This window comes from Raphanus sativus, chromosome 8, assembly GCF_000801105.2.
Source record: "Raphanus sativus cultivar WK10039 chromosome 8, ASM80110v3, whole genome shotgun sequence".
Taxonomy (NCBI): Eukaryota; Viridiplantae; Streptophyta; class Magnoliopsida; order Brassicales; family Brassicaceae; genus Raphanus; species Raphanus sativus.
Genome location: NC_079518.1, coordinates 14795481 through 14810417, shown reverse-complemented (window position 1 = coordinate 14810417; position 14937 = coordinate 14795481). Strand labels below are relative to the sequence as shown.

General features: G+C 33.5%; 2 protein-coding genes and 1 pseudogene across 4 annotated transcripts in view; 2 read left to right on the top strand and 1 right to left on the bottom strand.

Moving 5' to 3' along the window:
* The window catches only part of LOC130498994 (uncharacterized), a 6153-nt pseudogene extending 5613 nt beyond the window's left edge, over positions 1–540 (bottom strand).
* The window catches only part of LOC108822226 (uncharacterized), a 44525-nt gene extending 35427 nt beyond the window's left edge, over positions 1–9098 (top strand). For all 3 annotated transcript variants that reach the window (XM_056992774.1, XM_056992772.1, XM_056992773.1), the window contains 31 exons: positions 1220–1716; positions 1805–2228; positions 2315–2566; positions 2651–2863; positions 2955–3086; positions 3173–3302; positions 3388–3434; positions 3504–3605; positions 3686–3793; positions 3892–4034; positions 4133–4227; positions 4327–4405; positions 4498–4546; positions 4617–4697; positions 4927–5022; positions 5098–5201; positions 5343–5796; positions 6001–6042; positions 6129–6333; positions 6418–6551; positions 6702–6882; positions 6968–7203; positions 7295–7390; positions 7609–7704; positions 7790–7822; positions 7929–8057; positions 8141–8201; positions 8291–8346; positions 8430–8486; positions 8559–8679; positions 8815–9098. In XM_056992774.1, the coding sequence (XP_056848754.1) occupies positions 1385–1716; positions 1805–2228; positions 2315–2566; positions 2651–2863; positions 2955–3086; positions 3173–3302; positions 3388–3434; positions 3504–3605; positions 3686–3793; positions 3892–4034; positions 4133–4227; positions 4327–4405; positions 4498–4546; positions 4617–4697; positions 4927–5022; positions 5098–5201; positions 5343–5796; positions 6001–6042; positions 6129–6333; positions 6418–6551; positions 6702–6882; positions 6968–7203; positions 7295–7390; positions 7609–7704; positions 7790–7822; positions 7929–8057; positions 8141–8201; positions 8291–8346; positions 8430–8486; positions 8559–8679; positions 8815–8957 (4431 nt within the window). In that variant the 5' untranslated portion in view covers positions 1220–1384 and the 3' untranslated portion in view covers positions 8958–9098. The remainder of the gene's footprint in view (positions 1–1219; positions 1717–1804; positions 2229–2314; positions 2567–2650; positions 2864–2954; positions 3087–3172; positions 3303–3387; positions 3435–3503; positions 3606–3685; positions 3794–3891; positions 4035–4132; positions 4228–4326; positions 4406–4497; positions 4547–4616; positions 4698–4926; positions 5023–5097; positions 5202–5342; positions 5797–6000; positions 6043–6128; positions 6334–6417; positions 6552–6701; positions 6883–6967; positions 7204–7294; positions 7391–7608; positions 7705–7789; positions 7823–7928; positions 8058–8140; positions 8202–8290; positions 8347–8429; positions 8487–8558; positions 8680–8814) is intronic.
* Positions 9099–14200: 5102 nt separating this feature from the next.
* Positions 14201–14803, top strand: LOC108822225 (60S ribosomal protein L27-3). The gene has a single exon (XM_018595257.2). The coding sequence runs from the start codon at positions 14289–14291 to the stop codon at positions 14694–14696; it is 408 nt and encodes a 135-aa protein (XP_018450759.1). The 5' UTR covers positions 14201–14288; the 3' UTR covers positions 14697–14803.
* Positions 14804–14937: the final 134 nt, after the last annotated feature.

The window sequence follows — 14937 nt, the reverse complement described above, 5'->3', positions numbered from 1 at the left end:
TATAAATATTTGATTTCACTTTAAATTTGTTCTTTATACTAATGGTATAATATATATGTATATATATATATTTGTAAATTAAAATGTATTACATAATTATGGAAAGAGGTTATTTACTTGTTTATAGTATTAATGTGCATTAAATTTAAGATTTATCATGAATTTGTTTTGGAATCAATTTAGTAAATTATGCTTTAAATTAGGAAAAGAAAAAAACCTTAAAATTAGGTTTATTAATTGCTTCAGTGGCATTAGGTTGTAAATATTTTGCAAGTCTTAGAATTAATGTTAATGTATTTCTATTTTAATAAGATAGATTTATTATTTATCGAGTATTATTTATAGAGTTTTACTGTAAAATGTATTGTTTATTTTGCGGCAGTATTACTTAATTCCATGGCTTTTAACCGGCCAACGATCTATTCCGCCCTTGGTTTTAAATAGCGTTCGCTAAGCTCGCCATGGCGTTTGGCGACGTCTAGCGATGTCCTCACGCCTCAAGACCCCAATGCCATGCGAGGTACACAAAGCGCTCGCCATTAAGCGCTAAACTAGTATCACGTAAAGCATGCAAAGCGCCACTTCAATGATTCTTCACGAACCAGCATGGTTTGTGCAAATTTAGGTTACTAAACCAACCTTGGTGTAATAGAGTTCTCTTTAGCTAGTGTAGTAGGCTAAATGATAAATAGTTTAAAACACATCTATTTTAGTCACTATGGCTCTTATTGGTAATTTTGTGAAATGGTGGAATGACGTTTTAAATGCGTTCCACGGTTACTTTATCAATGAACAAAAGGTGTGTAAATAAAATGAACACTTTCATAAATAGTTATGTTGTAAATAAAGTTATACTATAATTTGTTTTATAAAATAAAATGTTAATTTATTGTTAAAACATTTTCGAAGATAAGTAAAATATTTATAATAAGAACTAAAGTATTTTTTAAAATATTAGTTATTTGCACATTTTGTAATAATTAGTTTTATTATTAATATTTATTTTTTCTTATAATAAAGTGAATATAATTTAAAATATTTTGATGACAAAAAATCATATAAAATATTTTTGTTATTTTAACATATATTCCATCTAAATTTTAATTTTTTAACTGTTTAATTAATTTGTTCGTAGTTTAATTGTTTTTCCGCCACTGGGTTATTAACTTATTAAGCAATAGTTACCAATGGGAGCCTATGCCGTTTTGCTTTTGCGTAGACAGATAGCGTGTCGTGTGAATGAATGATACAATGGCGCTTCGTTGCTGAAAAATTGGCGCTCGTGCCTCGTCAGGGTTTACCAATTTTTTTGAAAACATAATAAATATCTTTCACTAAAATCGTCAATCGGAGAACCAAGCTACGAATCGTCACCGGGGAAAAAATGGTGTTTCTCTCTCGCAAAAAGCCTCCACCGCCTCCCTCATCTTCCTCCCCAGCTGCTCCGCCTCCCAAATTCCCCCAGCCGCAAGAGAAATCCACCGTCGAACCCGACGCGGTGGAGAAGATGACTGCGATTCTAGCGGAAGCTGGCTGCACACTGAACAACCCCTACGGTCCTCCATGTCTCCCCTCCGATCTCCACTCCTTCCGCCGCCATCTCACCACTCGCTTTTCGTCTTTCTCCGCCGCCGAGAGAGATAGCGTCAGTGATCTCCGCTCAGTTTTCGTATCTGGATTCTCATCGTACATTCAATCTCCGAGTAATCTTCGTAGGTCAGTAATAACTCTCACTCGAATCCTCTCGTAACTGATTTTAACACTCCGTAACAACCATGCTTTGATTTTATATATGTACTGTTAGAGTGCTTTCCTCTGCTTCATCAACAAAGAGAGACGAGACATTACTCCGTAACCTCCTCCTTGTATCTCCCATCCAACTCGATCTACAAGAAACGCTACTCGAGAAGCTTCCGGAGTACTTCGACGTCGTTTCGGGATGTTCCCTCGAGGAGGATGTTGCTCGCCTTATCATCAACCATTTCCGTTGGCTCGACTTCATCGTTAGTCCCGATGTGTTCACCGATAAGCTGATGGAAGTTCTATCGATCTCTCCTCCGCACTTGAAGAAGGAGATCATTGGATCGTTGCCGGAGATTATCGGTGATCACATCTCGCCCGCTGTGGTTGATTCTCTAGAGAAGATGCTTCAGGAGGATTCTTCCGTTGTTGTTCCAGTGCTTGATTCTTTCTCTAATCTCAATTTAGATGATCAATTGCAAGAACAGGTGAGAGAGTTTCTTGCTTAATTAAAGGTTATATGCATTTTACATGGATACTGATGGAGTGCCACTTTTTTCTTTCTTTCTTGAAGGCGCTTACGGTAGCGATATCGTGTATTAGAACAATCGACGCAGAGCATATGCCTTATCTAATTAGGTTCTTGCTTCTTGCTGCTACTCAAGCAAATGTTAGAAGAATAATCTCTCAGATACGCCAACAGTTGAAGTTCACCGGAATGTCACAACCTTGTGCTTCTCAAAATAAGCTCAAAGGAAAAGCGCCTGCATACGATTCAGAAGGTTCTATTCTCCATGCTCTGAGATCAAGCCTTCGATTTAAGAACGTAAGTGGGTTTCCTTTTGCAGTAGTTTAAGAATGTTTGTCATCATCATTATCTGGCATCAATTTATGTTCAGTTTATCTATAGATACTCTGTCAAGAAATTATGAAGGAGCTGAATAGTCTGGAGAAACCTCGAGATTTCAAGGTAATCGATGTATGGCTGCTTATTCTCATGTATATGAATGGGGATCCCATCAGGAAGAGCATCGAGAAGATATTTAAGAAGAAAGTGGTTGATGGATGCATACAAGAAGCCTTGTTTGATCAATGTATAAGTGGCAATAAAGAGTTTGTGAAGGTAATCATCACAACATTTTTGAGATGGGTCTCTGATTCCTGCAAAATGTGGAACTATTCTGTTGCAAAATTAACCCGACTCATTTCTCTAGGATAATTTTGGGTCGTTTATTTCTTTGGCCGAACACCTCTTATCATGCAAAGAAGACAAGGCAAGGGAGTTTGGCTCTCATATCTATACTCGCCTTTTTGAAGGGTTTGCTGACAATTATTCAAGACAAGAGGTAAGAACATGCTAACATTTCATCTCCGGGTATAATAACTTTTAGCGTGGTTCGTCAACTTTTGTTCTAAGTCGAATTGGTTGCAGATACTAGGTGCCTTAGTGACACATGTGGGATCTGATAACGAATTTGAGGTCAGTTCAGTCCTAGAGATGATGACGGTTCTGGCAAAAAAATATGCACAGCAACTCCTTCCCTTTTCTTCTCACATAAATGGTATTCTCTGGAACTCTTTATAGACGCACTAAAGGTGATCATGTGGTTTTCTTTCTTTAATTTCTGATTGTTTTGAATGATATAGGTATTTTGGACTACTTAGAGGGATTTACTGTGGAAAATTTGCATAAGGTGGCCTTTTTATCTTTATAAATTGCTTTGTATGACAATATATTGTATATAAAGTGAACACAATTGCAGGTCTATGAGGTTTTCAGTCTACTCGCACTATCAGCTCGTACAAGTCCTGATTCTTTTCGATCTTCAATTTCAAATGAACTTATGATGATAGTAAGGAAGCAGGTAATGTTAATTATCTTTCTTTCTAAGGGAACATTAGGTGATGGCAGCTCACTTTCACGTGTATTATGTTATACCGGCAGGTTAGTCATCCAGACCTCAAGTACAAAAAGATGGGCTTAGTTGGAACGCTAAGGATTATTTCATCACTTGGGGATGCAAACAGTGTTCCTGACTGTTCATCATCTCAGGTAAGATCGGACATGTCTTAGTAGTTGAGGGAAATGATCTTCTGACCTTGAGTTGTTGTGATTTCTACTTAATATCCATTAAATTTGTCATTTAGCAGGTTTCAGATTGTGGGGAAATTTTGGAGCTCTTAAAGACATCTGTAGACTCTTGCAGACAGTCTAACTTAGCCCTAATTATTTTCTATGATGAGTTCGCTGCAATTCTCAGCCATAAACTACTTCAGCCAGAAATTATGGAGTGGTTAAGATTTCAATCCCTTTTTGGCTATGTTTTTAGCAATTTTCAAAGGTACAGTTTTTATTGCCCTCATGCGGATGATATTTTATAATGCTCTTCAGGATTGGGAAGCATCTGGGAGAATTTGAGTCACTATTTCTAGCCGATATTGACAACGGAGAAATGGCTGATAAGAGTTCATATTCTGGACTAGAAGGTGGAAACATATACTGACCATGGTTCTACTTAAGATTAACTGAATCTCTTCTGAGCATTGTATGGATTGATCTTCATTTCTTTTTTTATAATCGTTTAGGGGATCTCTGGATGAACTTGGATGGTAGTATATCACCAATCTGTTTGAACATTTTGGCCCTGGCATCTTCATCCTCAGAGTTGGTTTTATGAGATTTTCTCTGCCCTTGATTACTTTAAAACAGTTCTCTCTGACAACTGACGACTGAATTAAGGATCACATTACCTGCAGGTCTTGTTGTCTGCAGATTCTTCCTTCAAATTTTCTTTTGCTATCATCTGTAAGATTTTCCTTCCCTTGAAACTCGAGACTATTACTAGAAAACAAGCCTGAGTTGTATTGTTAACAAGGTTGAGAGGTTGACAAATAATGGATCCCTTGCTGGAATTGATGCTCTGCTCGGATGCCCTTTGCACCTTCCTTCTTCCAAGGTGAGAAGCTATGTTCTTTTCAAGAATCATATTGCTGTACTTTCAATTAGTGACAAGTTTTGACCTGCTCTCTGACTTCTGCATGACTGTAGAAGAAGTTTGTTTGGCCTTTGTTAGAATGTTTGAAATTCTAAACATAAGCCTGAAAATTCTAAACTGCATAAGTATTTAATCCTGTCTATACTGTCCCTCCTAACTAACTTTTGGCTTATCTTGTCGAATGTCTAAGTACTTTGCTGCAGCTGGATGGCAATCTTTAACAAAAAAGCAGAGAGAAATCCTCTCTCTCTCTTTATATTATGCTGCAAACTGGATACGAGAACTCGTGAGTGACATGACCTTGTCTCTCTGCATCATTGCTGTGCTCGATTTTTTCATATGTTTTTGCTATCTTTTGCAGCTTAACGCCTTCAGTTCCCAAATTGACAAAAGGGATGGCTGCATTAGTCAGGCTACAGAAAAGGATGTAACAACAAAGCTTCTGAAGCGACTCAGAAATCTAATGTATTTTCACTACTTTGTCACCGTTCAAAGCTTCGTAATGTGCTGTTGTGTTTTACAATCTTGTTTAAGATAAGATGTCTATAGGCGTCATAAGGCCTATTATATATACAACTCTGACGAAACTAATACTTGTTGAAGCAGATTCCTGGAAAGCTTATTGAGCAATTTGATTACGCTATCTCCTCAGTCTCTACCGGAGCTCCACCCTTATTCAGCCACAAGCGAACAAACTGAGCATCCAGAGAGGAAAAATGAGAAGAGGAAACTACAAGATGATGCTTCCCAACGCAAGGGAAACATGAAAAATAAATTGAAAAAGCCAAAGCAGTCAAATGTTGATGAACACTTGCGACAGCCAACTATTTTGGACGCTTTCAAGAAAGCAGGAGTAGTCACGAGTCAAACACAGCTACATGAAAATCCTTCCCCCTCATCGTTAGATTGCAGGACAGCGTCAGGGTCAACGCATGAAACTTGTTCTAGTGATGAATCTCTAAGTGTAAAGATTCCTCAAGTTTCCCCGGCCCTTGCAGCCCAAAGATTCAAATTCAGGCCTCTTCTTCCTCAATGCCTTTCCATCCTAAAATTTCCAAAGGTCAGCCTAGTGAAACCTTTTTATCTGGCTTGATATTTTATCAACTAGTTTTTTTTTGCGTAAACTCTTCACAAATACTAGACAATGAATTTAGCCCGAGTTTTGTTAATATATTTATCAACCATGGGTGTTATAGAGACTTCTTATTACACTTTTTCTTGGAATTTCTTGGAATGATTAATACTTTTTAGCTTTCGAATACAGGTGCAGAGCCAAGATATACGAAGCCCTGAATATAAAGCTGAGGTACCGAGATAAATAGCAAATTATTATTTCAAATTTCTGTTAGATGCGAGAAATGCATCTCAACCTGTTCTTGTTTTCTATGCTAGCTACCCCTGTATTTGTATCTTTTGCAAGATCTTCATACCAAGCTGGATAGTCTTGTTCCTCCTGGTAAACAACTTCCTTTCAAACGTGGAAGCCCTCCAGGTAGTTTCCGGAGGTTCAGATTGGTTGAACTTTTCAGTCAAATAAAAGGACTTTTTCCAAGCCTCAGGATGCATTTGAATATAGCAATGTCCTTGCTCATAAAAGGTATGATAACTGGAGATAATCAATCTACTGAAAGTCCTAAAGATACTGATTTACCTTATTCTAATCTGACCTAAACAATAATAGGTGAGGAAACTTCTCAAACTATTTGGAGAGATGAGTTTGCTAAGGCTGGAAATCCAATCACATCCAATATAGTGGTTTCTGAATCTCTGATTTATACAATGGTGTGCAAAGAAGTTTTATTCTGTTTCAGCAAGGTAATTTATATCTTATCCGATACCAATTTTGTGATTCATCTGGTTCCTAAGTTGAGTAGTTCGATATTGGTTGCAATTATTTCCTTTTAATCTTAGTTTACATACAAGTATGCTAATTTTGAGTTCCCAAACGTCAACTTTATGTCGCAGATGTTGACCCTCCCTGGGTTTGAAACAGACAAATCGCTGCTGCTGGATCTTCTGGAAGCGTTCCAGCCCACAGAAATTCCAGTTGCTAGCTTCCCAGATTTGCAACCTTTCCCTTCACCTGGAACAAAGGACTACATGTATATTGGTGTTTATTGTTTCTTTGAAGATATTTTAAGCAACGGTAAATATTTGTCTTGATTTCCATTATTCCCTGTCATATTTCATCCTATTCTAACTCCCATTAAGACTGTTAAATGTTGCTGCAGCTTGTTCCTTCTCGTTTGATCTGGCCTTCGAATGTCTTCTCACCCTACAGTTAGTGGTGACCTCTGCACAGAAAAATATTGGTAAGGTATCTGAAGGAGCTACTAAGAAAAGAGATGCAGGTCCCATTCAGGTTCTTGTATCCAGTCTGCATGCCAAACTGGGAACTTCGGCTGAGAAACTTCTCAGGAATGAATGGATAGATGAAAGTACTGATAATAAGGGTTTGAAGAACAAAGTATGTTCATATTGTGCCAAATTTCATGGATAGCACAATTTATTGTAGCGCGTTCGATATTCTCAATGTGTATAGCTTTCGGTTTCCGCAGGGTGAAATGGTGCAGAACATATTGCGAATATATCTGGAAACCAGTGGATCCCCATCTGATTTGCTCAATGAACTTGCTTGTACCACTTTGCCACAGGTACGTTGAAAAGGAAAATCTTTCTCTGGTCTCTGCTTTGCATAAAGTTTGATGTAATGTTAAAGCTTTAAAACATAGCCTTCCACTTGAGTTATTGTACGTGGAAACTAAACCCATCTTCTCCATGCTGAGTTGATTGACTGTTATATCCCTGCAAAACTACCTCGGATCATATAAATTAATTAACTCATTTGCGCACTGACATTTGATTGCATTAGGCCTCTCTATCCAAGTCAACAGGAGAAGATGATGCTCATGATCATGAATTCCCTACACTATGTTCAGCGACTTTCAGAGGATGGTACAAGACATTGGTAAGCAAAAATTCTTAGATATTTCATATGTTTCCAATCTCCTGTCATAGACTAATAGCCTCATATTTGCTGGTGATTTATGCAGCATGAAGAAAATCTTGCAATTCTCAACAAACTGGTCAGTAATCCATCTTCGCTCTGTCTGTTTCTGCACGTATTATTATTTTCTCTGCCGTACAATATAAGTTCTTGCCTTTTTGTTCTACCATGTGGATCTTGATTAGGTGAAGGCTGTTAGCTCAGAGAAACGACAAAACTGTCAGTCTGAAGCTACCGAAACACACTTAAAAGACATTCAGAAGACTGTAAATGTGATAGTGTCTTTAGTCAACTTGTGTCGCTCGCATGAAAAGGTACCATTACCATAGGCACATTGCGTGTGCAAAAACTGTCATTATGGAATGCAGTGATGATGGTGCTGTAATTTCTTAAACAGGTTACTATCCACGGAATGGCTATCAAGTATGGCGGGAAGTTCGTGGACTCATTTCTAAAAGGTATATAATCTCTTCCATTATTACACACAAGAGTTGAATTACCTGTCTTTTTACTGGCTTATTTTACATTTGAAACAACAAATGTGTAGTTTTTGATTTCCTGGAAGCACATTTTCAAGATCATAACGAATTAGTCATCCAGCTGGTAAGTTGGTGTTCTTCGCCTTTTCCTCTACTTTATCTCTCCTCTTAGTCTACTGAAGTTTTCACAACTGACATTTGAATTAGGTCAAAGATCTCCAAAAGGCTACAAGAACATTACAGACTCTATGTTCTGAAGCTAAGGTTAGTTTAAGATACCTTTTCTTTTTCCTTGTTAGAGATAAGCCGAAATGACAAGTGTGAGTTTGTTTTTAGGGTATGAAACAAACAGCCATCACCAGCAAAATACCAGCAACAAAGAGATCTTTAGAGCGCTTTCTGTTTCACGTGAAGGCTCTTCTCCATACAACATCACGCGGCTCCAACTTCTGGATGGGTACGACATGACTACACTTTGAAATCTCATTGGCTTTCAATCATTACTGAAACCTGCAAATCATTTATATAAGATTCTTTACCATTCAATAGCATTTAACACTTCATTGCGTGTGATTCTGTCTGTAATTTGCAGGTAGCTTGAAACACAAGGACTTGAGAGGGCAAATAGTGAGTTCTCAGGCTTATGTAGATAACGAAACATATGAGGTAGAAGAAGAAACCATGTCCGGAGGAGAAGATCCCATGGAAGCGGATGAACTTCCCTTGTCACCTTAAGATTGCTAAATAACTTAGTTTCTACGTTAATAAAATTTATTTATTTTCCTAATTTCTATAGGTCAGTGAGATTGGATCTAGATGAACCAAGAATTGTTACATACCAAAATCAATATGAAGTATCATCAATTTTTTAAAAAAATTGTCACTATAAAAATATAGGGCTGAACAAAAATCTGAATAAAAAAACGAACCAAGACCGATCTAAAGAATAGTATTGACCTTTAAGAAAATTGGATTAGATATCCGACTGGGTTCAAAATTTTGGTATCTAAAGAACTGGAACTGAATGCAAACTAAACCAAAATATTTTAAGTGTCCGAGTATATTCAAACAAGATTTATATACTTGTTTTACCAAAATACTTATTTTACCAAAAAAAATGCCTTATATACTTGAATATATTAACTATTTTAAAATTTAATATCTAAAAGAATATAAAAAATATATAAGATGATTTTAAGTTGTCCAAAATAGTTAGAAATATATACAAATTTTATAAGTACATGTCTAAAATAGCTAAATGATGCTTAAATATATATTGATTTCCTATCCAAATATTTAAATTACACCAATTTTATGTTAAGTTTAAGTATTCTGACATACATTATTCAATATGTTATTTATTATTTTTATTTTTAGATTTGAAAATTTTAAATTATATATAAACTGTAATTTCTGAAAAAAAGAATTAAATAGGTTATCTGAATCTAAACCCGTACCAAACCTGCAAAGATTCGAACGAACTAAACCCTCAAAGATCTGACCAAATAGTATTCAAATGTCCATTTCTAATCAAATGTAAAAAAATTATTAATTAATGAAATGTATATGTTTTTAATATTTAAGTACAATATATATTTTTTAAAAAAATGTACTCCGCGTAGAACGCGGATTATCTAGTCATTATAAATAAAGGATAACGTTGTTGTCAAAAAAAAATTTAAAGGATAACGCTTACTAAGGAGCTACTACCTAAACAAAAATTTGTTGGAAAAAATATACATTTGATTATAGTGGTCAACCATACAAACTGAACCATACCAAAAATTTTGTGTGAAAATGTTGGTAAACGAATAACATGTTTTGAAATAAATCTATACTATTAAAGCAGAATCCCTCATAGGATTTTACCCTTGATTTTACATTAATATTACAACCTATGCCATTAGAGAATATTCTTAAAATAAAAAAAGTAAATCTTAACTATACTGTCTATACGTGAAGTGTATATGTAAAGTTTTCATTTTTGATATAGTAATTACATTAAATAGAGTTAATGCACCATAAATGAAGAAAAAATGCTAACTCTCCCGACAATGAGGGCTACTTTTTCAAGTTTTTTTAATTATTATTATTTGAAGCTACTCTAACAACACCTATAACATATATTCATAACAACCTTATAATAACCATGTTTTATATTTGTACGATTGAAAATATTTAATACGTATTCTTTAGTTCATAAATTATTATATCATACTTCTTAATAACTTTATAGAATATTAAAAATATCTCCATTATAACTGGTGTTTAAAACAATAGTTTTAACAATATTCACAATCATTTATAAATTAAACAAAAAACATAGTTTCCTAAAAAACCTACAATGAGTAATCTTATTAAAATAAAAGATTGTGATTTTTTGAATAAATAAGCATTACATATGGTCTAAAATGTTATTTGTATTAAAGTTATTTTTCAATTTCAAACACTGATATATATAAAACACTGAATATAATTTTCAATTTCAAATACTGAATATATTTTCAATTTCAACACTGAAATACATTTAAGATCAATTGTTAAATATTCACAACTATATTTTTGTAGTTACAAAGAAAAATAAATTTATATGAACTTAAATATTTAACAAAAGTATCATTTATAGCACAACTAAATATTCTCAATACCATATAAATTTTTTAATCTATTGATTAAAAGCAAAAACAACAAAGATAAATTATTTACATAAATGTATGCAGAATATATTTACAGAAAATGTATGCAAAATATTATAATATAACTCTTATAAATTCTATAATTTATAAATAAAAACTTACAAAATTATAAAAAAAGTTATCAATTTAATTAATAAACTAGGATAAGACCTGCGCCTTGCGCATGGTGAATTTTATGATAAATATTTAAAATATATAGTATTAACAAATGATGTCAAGTCAGCAATATCTCGGTTTTATTATGGTAAACATGTCGGTTTAATTACATGTTTAGGTTTTATTCAAAAAAAACTACGGGTTTAGGTTCGGTTTGGTTTATTAAAGTCTAAGAGACCATTAACCAAAGTCATATCAAATTAGTTTGATTTGATTTGTGTTTGGTTTTATTCGATTTGGATTGTGTTCGATTCAGTTTTAAATTTAGTTTGGTTTGTGTTGGTTCGTTTTTTTGTTTTTTTTTTTTGTGTTTGTTTAATTCAATCTAAATGATTTTTCTAGTATTGTTTTAGTTACAAAAATAATTTATAAGAACATAAATAAATCATCATTTGACACTAAGACATTATTTTCTTCATTAACATTAGTATACATTATTAGTGGAACCTTCGAATAATTCAGATATTGATAAATTAATTGCATGATTTTTAATTTTAATTATCTTATACATTCTTTGCTTATTCACCAAATTTTTCTAATTAATACAAACATTCATTTTACTGAAACTTATGAAAATTATATACTACAATATCAATTGCACGCATCATATTGTGCAATATTTTATATTTACTACTTATTTTCTGTTTTTATGTAAATTATGAAATTATAAAAATAAATATTATATATATTAAATAACTAAGAAATCAATTAATATATGTAAATAAATTGGTGTGCGCATATAAATCAAACGATCACTCTTGGTTTTTGCAATCATTTTAGGGTAAATAAATCAAAACAATCATTTTTATATGTCGTATATAATATGTAATAAATTAAATGATATTAACATAGATATTGCTTTAATATTGATTTTATTAAATGAGGGTTCTATTCATATGATTTTATGATTATTTGCATATTTGTGAAAACAAAATTTTACACCAACGATTTTTTTTAATGTGGATATTAGTAGTTTCAATGATTTATATTCATTTAAAAAATGAAGATTTCAAAATTAAAATATTAACTTTTCAATATATGTTCAATGCAAATATCAAAATATTAGTATGTATTTTCATACGATGTATAGTCTAACTTAAACGATATGATTATGATATATATATATATATATTATATATATATTATATATATATAATATAAACCTATTAAAATGAGATTATTTATTCATACGGTCTTATAATTATTGTATCCTAATATAAAAAAAAAATTTAAACTTTGATCACAAAAGTTTATATGAGACTTTTAACAGTTTTAGTAATTTATAATCGTTTTGAAAAATTTAAAATACAAACATATACAAAAAATCTGATTTTTATATGATTAATGTAATTGTGTAATTTATTTTAATAATAAAGAATTAAACAAAAATGATAGAAAGTATACAAATTGTTATCAAATATTTATTATTTAAGATTATTAATTGTCGTATATATATTTTAGGCACATTAGGTAATTTCGTAGATTTATTTAAGGAAAGATATATGTAACCAATGCAATGCTAGAGTATAATTTTTAGACTATAGTTTATATAAGGTGTTCTTGAATTCTTTGAAATAAGATTTGGAAGGCATACACAAGTGCCACATATGATGGATCCTTTTTTAATTCTTACAAAACTAAGGTTCATATTTTTTAAATGATTTTCAAATAATATATAGGGGATATTAGTAATTTTTATTTTTGTAACTGATCAAAATCGATGATACATATATTTTTATCACTAATTTAATGTGTCTTGTTGATGATAGAAATTGAATTGCACACCACTGAATATTCAGTTTCGGTTCTTCCATATTTGATAATGTTGGATATTTCAAAATACATTCATCTTAATTGTATGCTGTCTTTCTTAGATACACTTCTTAGATACATGCCTTATTCATACAAAAAAAATATTTCTTATGTAGTTATGTTTATTACATACGTCTCGCTGAGATAGAGACTTTATACATTCCATCTTTTTTCTTTTTGTAACCATCAAAACTGCACTATGGCTGTGTTTATTGGATGCGTCTCGCATAGAACTTCATCCAAGGTTAGATGAATTTAAGATTACTTAATAAACATCTTAAAACTTAAAAAATAATTAGCGATGGTGTAAGATTTTCTTGTCAGAGACACAGCGAAACCCAAACCAATAAATGTAGATCCAAACTTGAAATATGAAACCAACCAAGATGTTTAGAAACCCAATTAATACCTTGAGACCAAAGGCATCTGCGGAAAATATAATAAGTTCATCCGAAGCTCTGTCACATAAACTCTCTCAGTGTTCCTATAATCAGAAAAAAGCATTTAGTCTTTAGACAGACAGCTCATAGTAATTATTTGAAGTCTCTAGAGCACTAATTAACTTGTTTCTAGAGGAGGTTGACCATCAAATATCTAGACCTTATATTTATATTTTGGAAAGACCTCTTACATAGCCATGGTGAACGGACTTGTTTCACCGGAAACGAAGAAGAAGTAAAAAGATATTTTTTTTTTTAATTTTTGGTGAGAAAGATGACATAAGTTTATGGGATGAGCAGAGTCAAGGGTTACATTAAAAGATTAAGTGATTAACATTGTAGATATGTGACTATGTTACTTTGTGACAAAAAAAGTGAATATGTTACTGTTAACGTTAATAATATATAAGGGATACACTATAGTTTATAGTTAATGTTTATAGCGAATAATTAAAATCAATTTTGGACCAACCATTTTTCCAATTGAATATAATGCTGCCACGTAGGATTAATTGAGTGCTTAATTGTTTGACACGTAGGAAGGGACAGTTTTTAATTAATACAAAAATGAGGTTATAACTTTTTAAAGCTTCCCAAATAATATATAGAGGAATAATAATCCCGCACTTTGAAAGCGCGGATCAAAATCTAGTGAATCAATAAAGCTAAAAAGAGTTTGGTTCTTCGGGGTTTATGACAGTAGAGTCAAATAAGCAAACTTATGCAGCAGATTACTTAATTGTCGTAAAGTTGAAACTAAATCACTTATAGAACACCCAAAGCCCAAATTAAAATGGGTCTAACGTAACGGCCCACGAGGCCTTTCACTGGGCTAGGTTTCTCCTCCATGGAGTTTTTATTAAACCTAGAATTTACACAGAGTTAGCCTAGCCACTTAGGGTTTTTAGCGGCGATAGGAGAGAGTGAGAGAGAGACAGAGATCTAGAGAAAGCGAAGCAACAATGGTGAAGTTCTTGAAGCAGAACAAGGCCGTGATCCTCCTCCAAGGCCGATACGCCGGGAAGAAGGCCGTCATCATCCGCTCCTTCGACGACGGGAACCGCGAGCGTCCTTACGGCCACTGCCTCGTCGCCGGGCTCAAGAAGTACCCGAGCAAGGTCATCCGCAAGGACTCGGCGAAGAAGACAGCGAAGAAGTCTAGGGTCAAGTGTTTCATCAAGGTCGTCAACTACCAGCACCTGATGCCGACGCGTTACACCCTCGACGTGGATCTCAAGGAAGTGGCGACCCTCGAGGCTCTTTCGTCCAAGGACAAGAAGGTCGCGGCTCTCAAGGAGGCCAAGGCTAAGCTCGAGGAGAGGTTCAAGACCGGGAAGAACAGGTGGTTCTTCACCAAGCTCAGGTTCTGAAGACGTTTCGAGCTTCTCTTTTTTTTTATTATTGTTGTTGCTTTTCTTATTAAGGTTGAACAATGTGGATCTTGTTTTGGAAGATGAAAGATCTTTTTTTTTCTAAATTAATTTCTTTTTATTTTATTATGATTATGGCCTGTTTATTTCCTTTGAATGATCTGGTTAAAGGTTACAAAATGTTTAGTATAGTCGTTTTCACATATTTAGGATTCTGGTGATTGAACTTAATCATAGACTT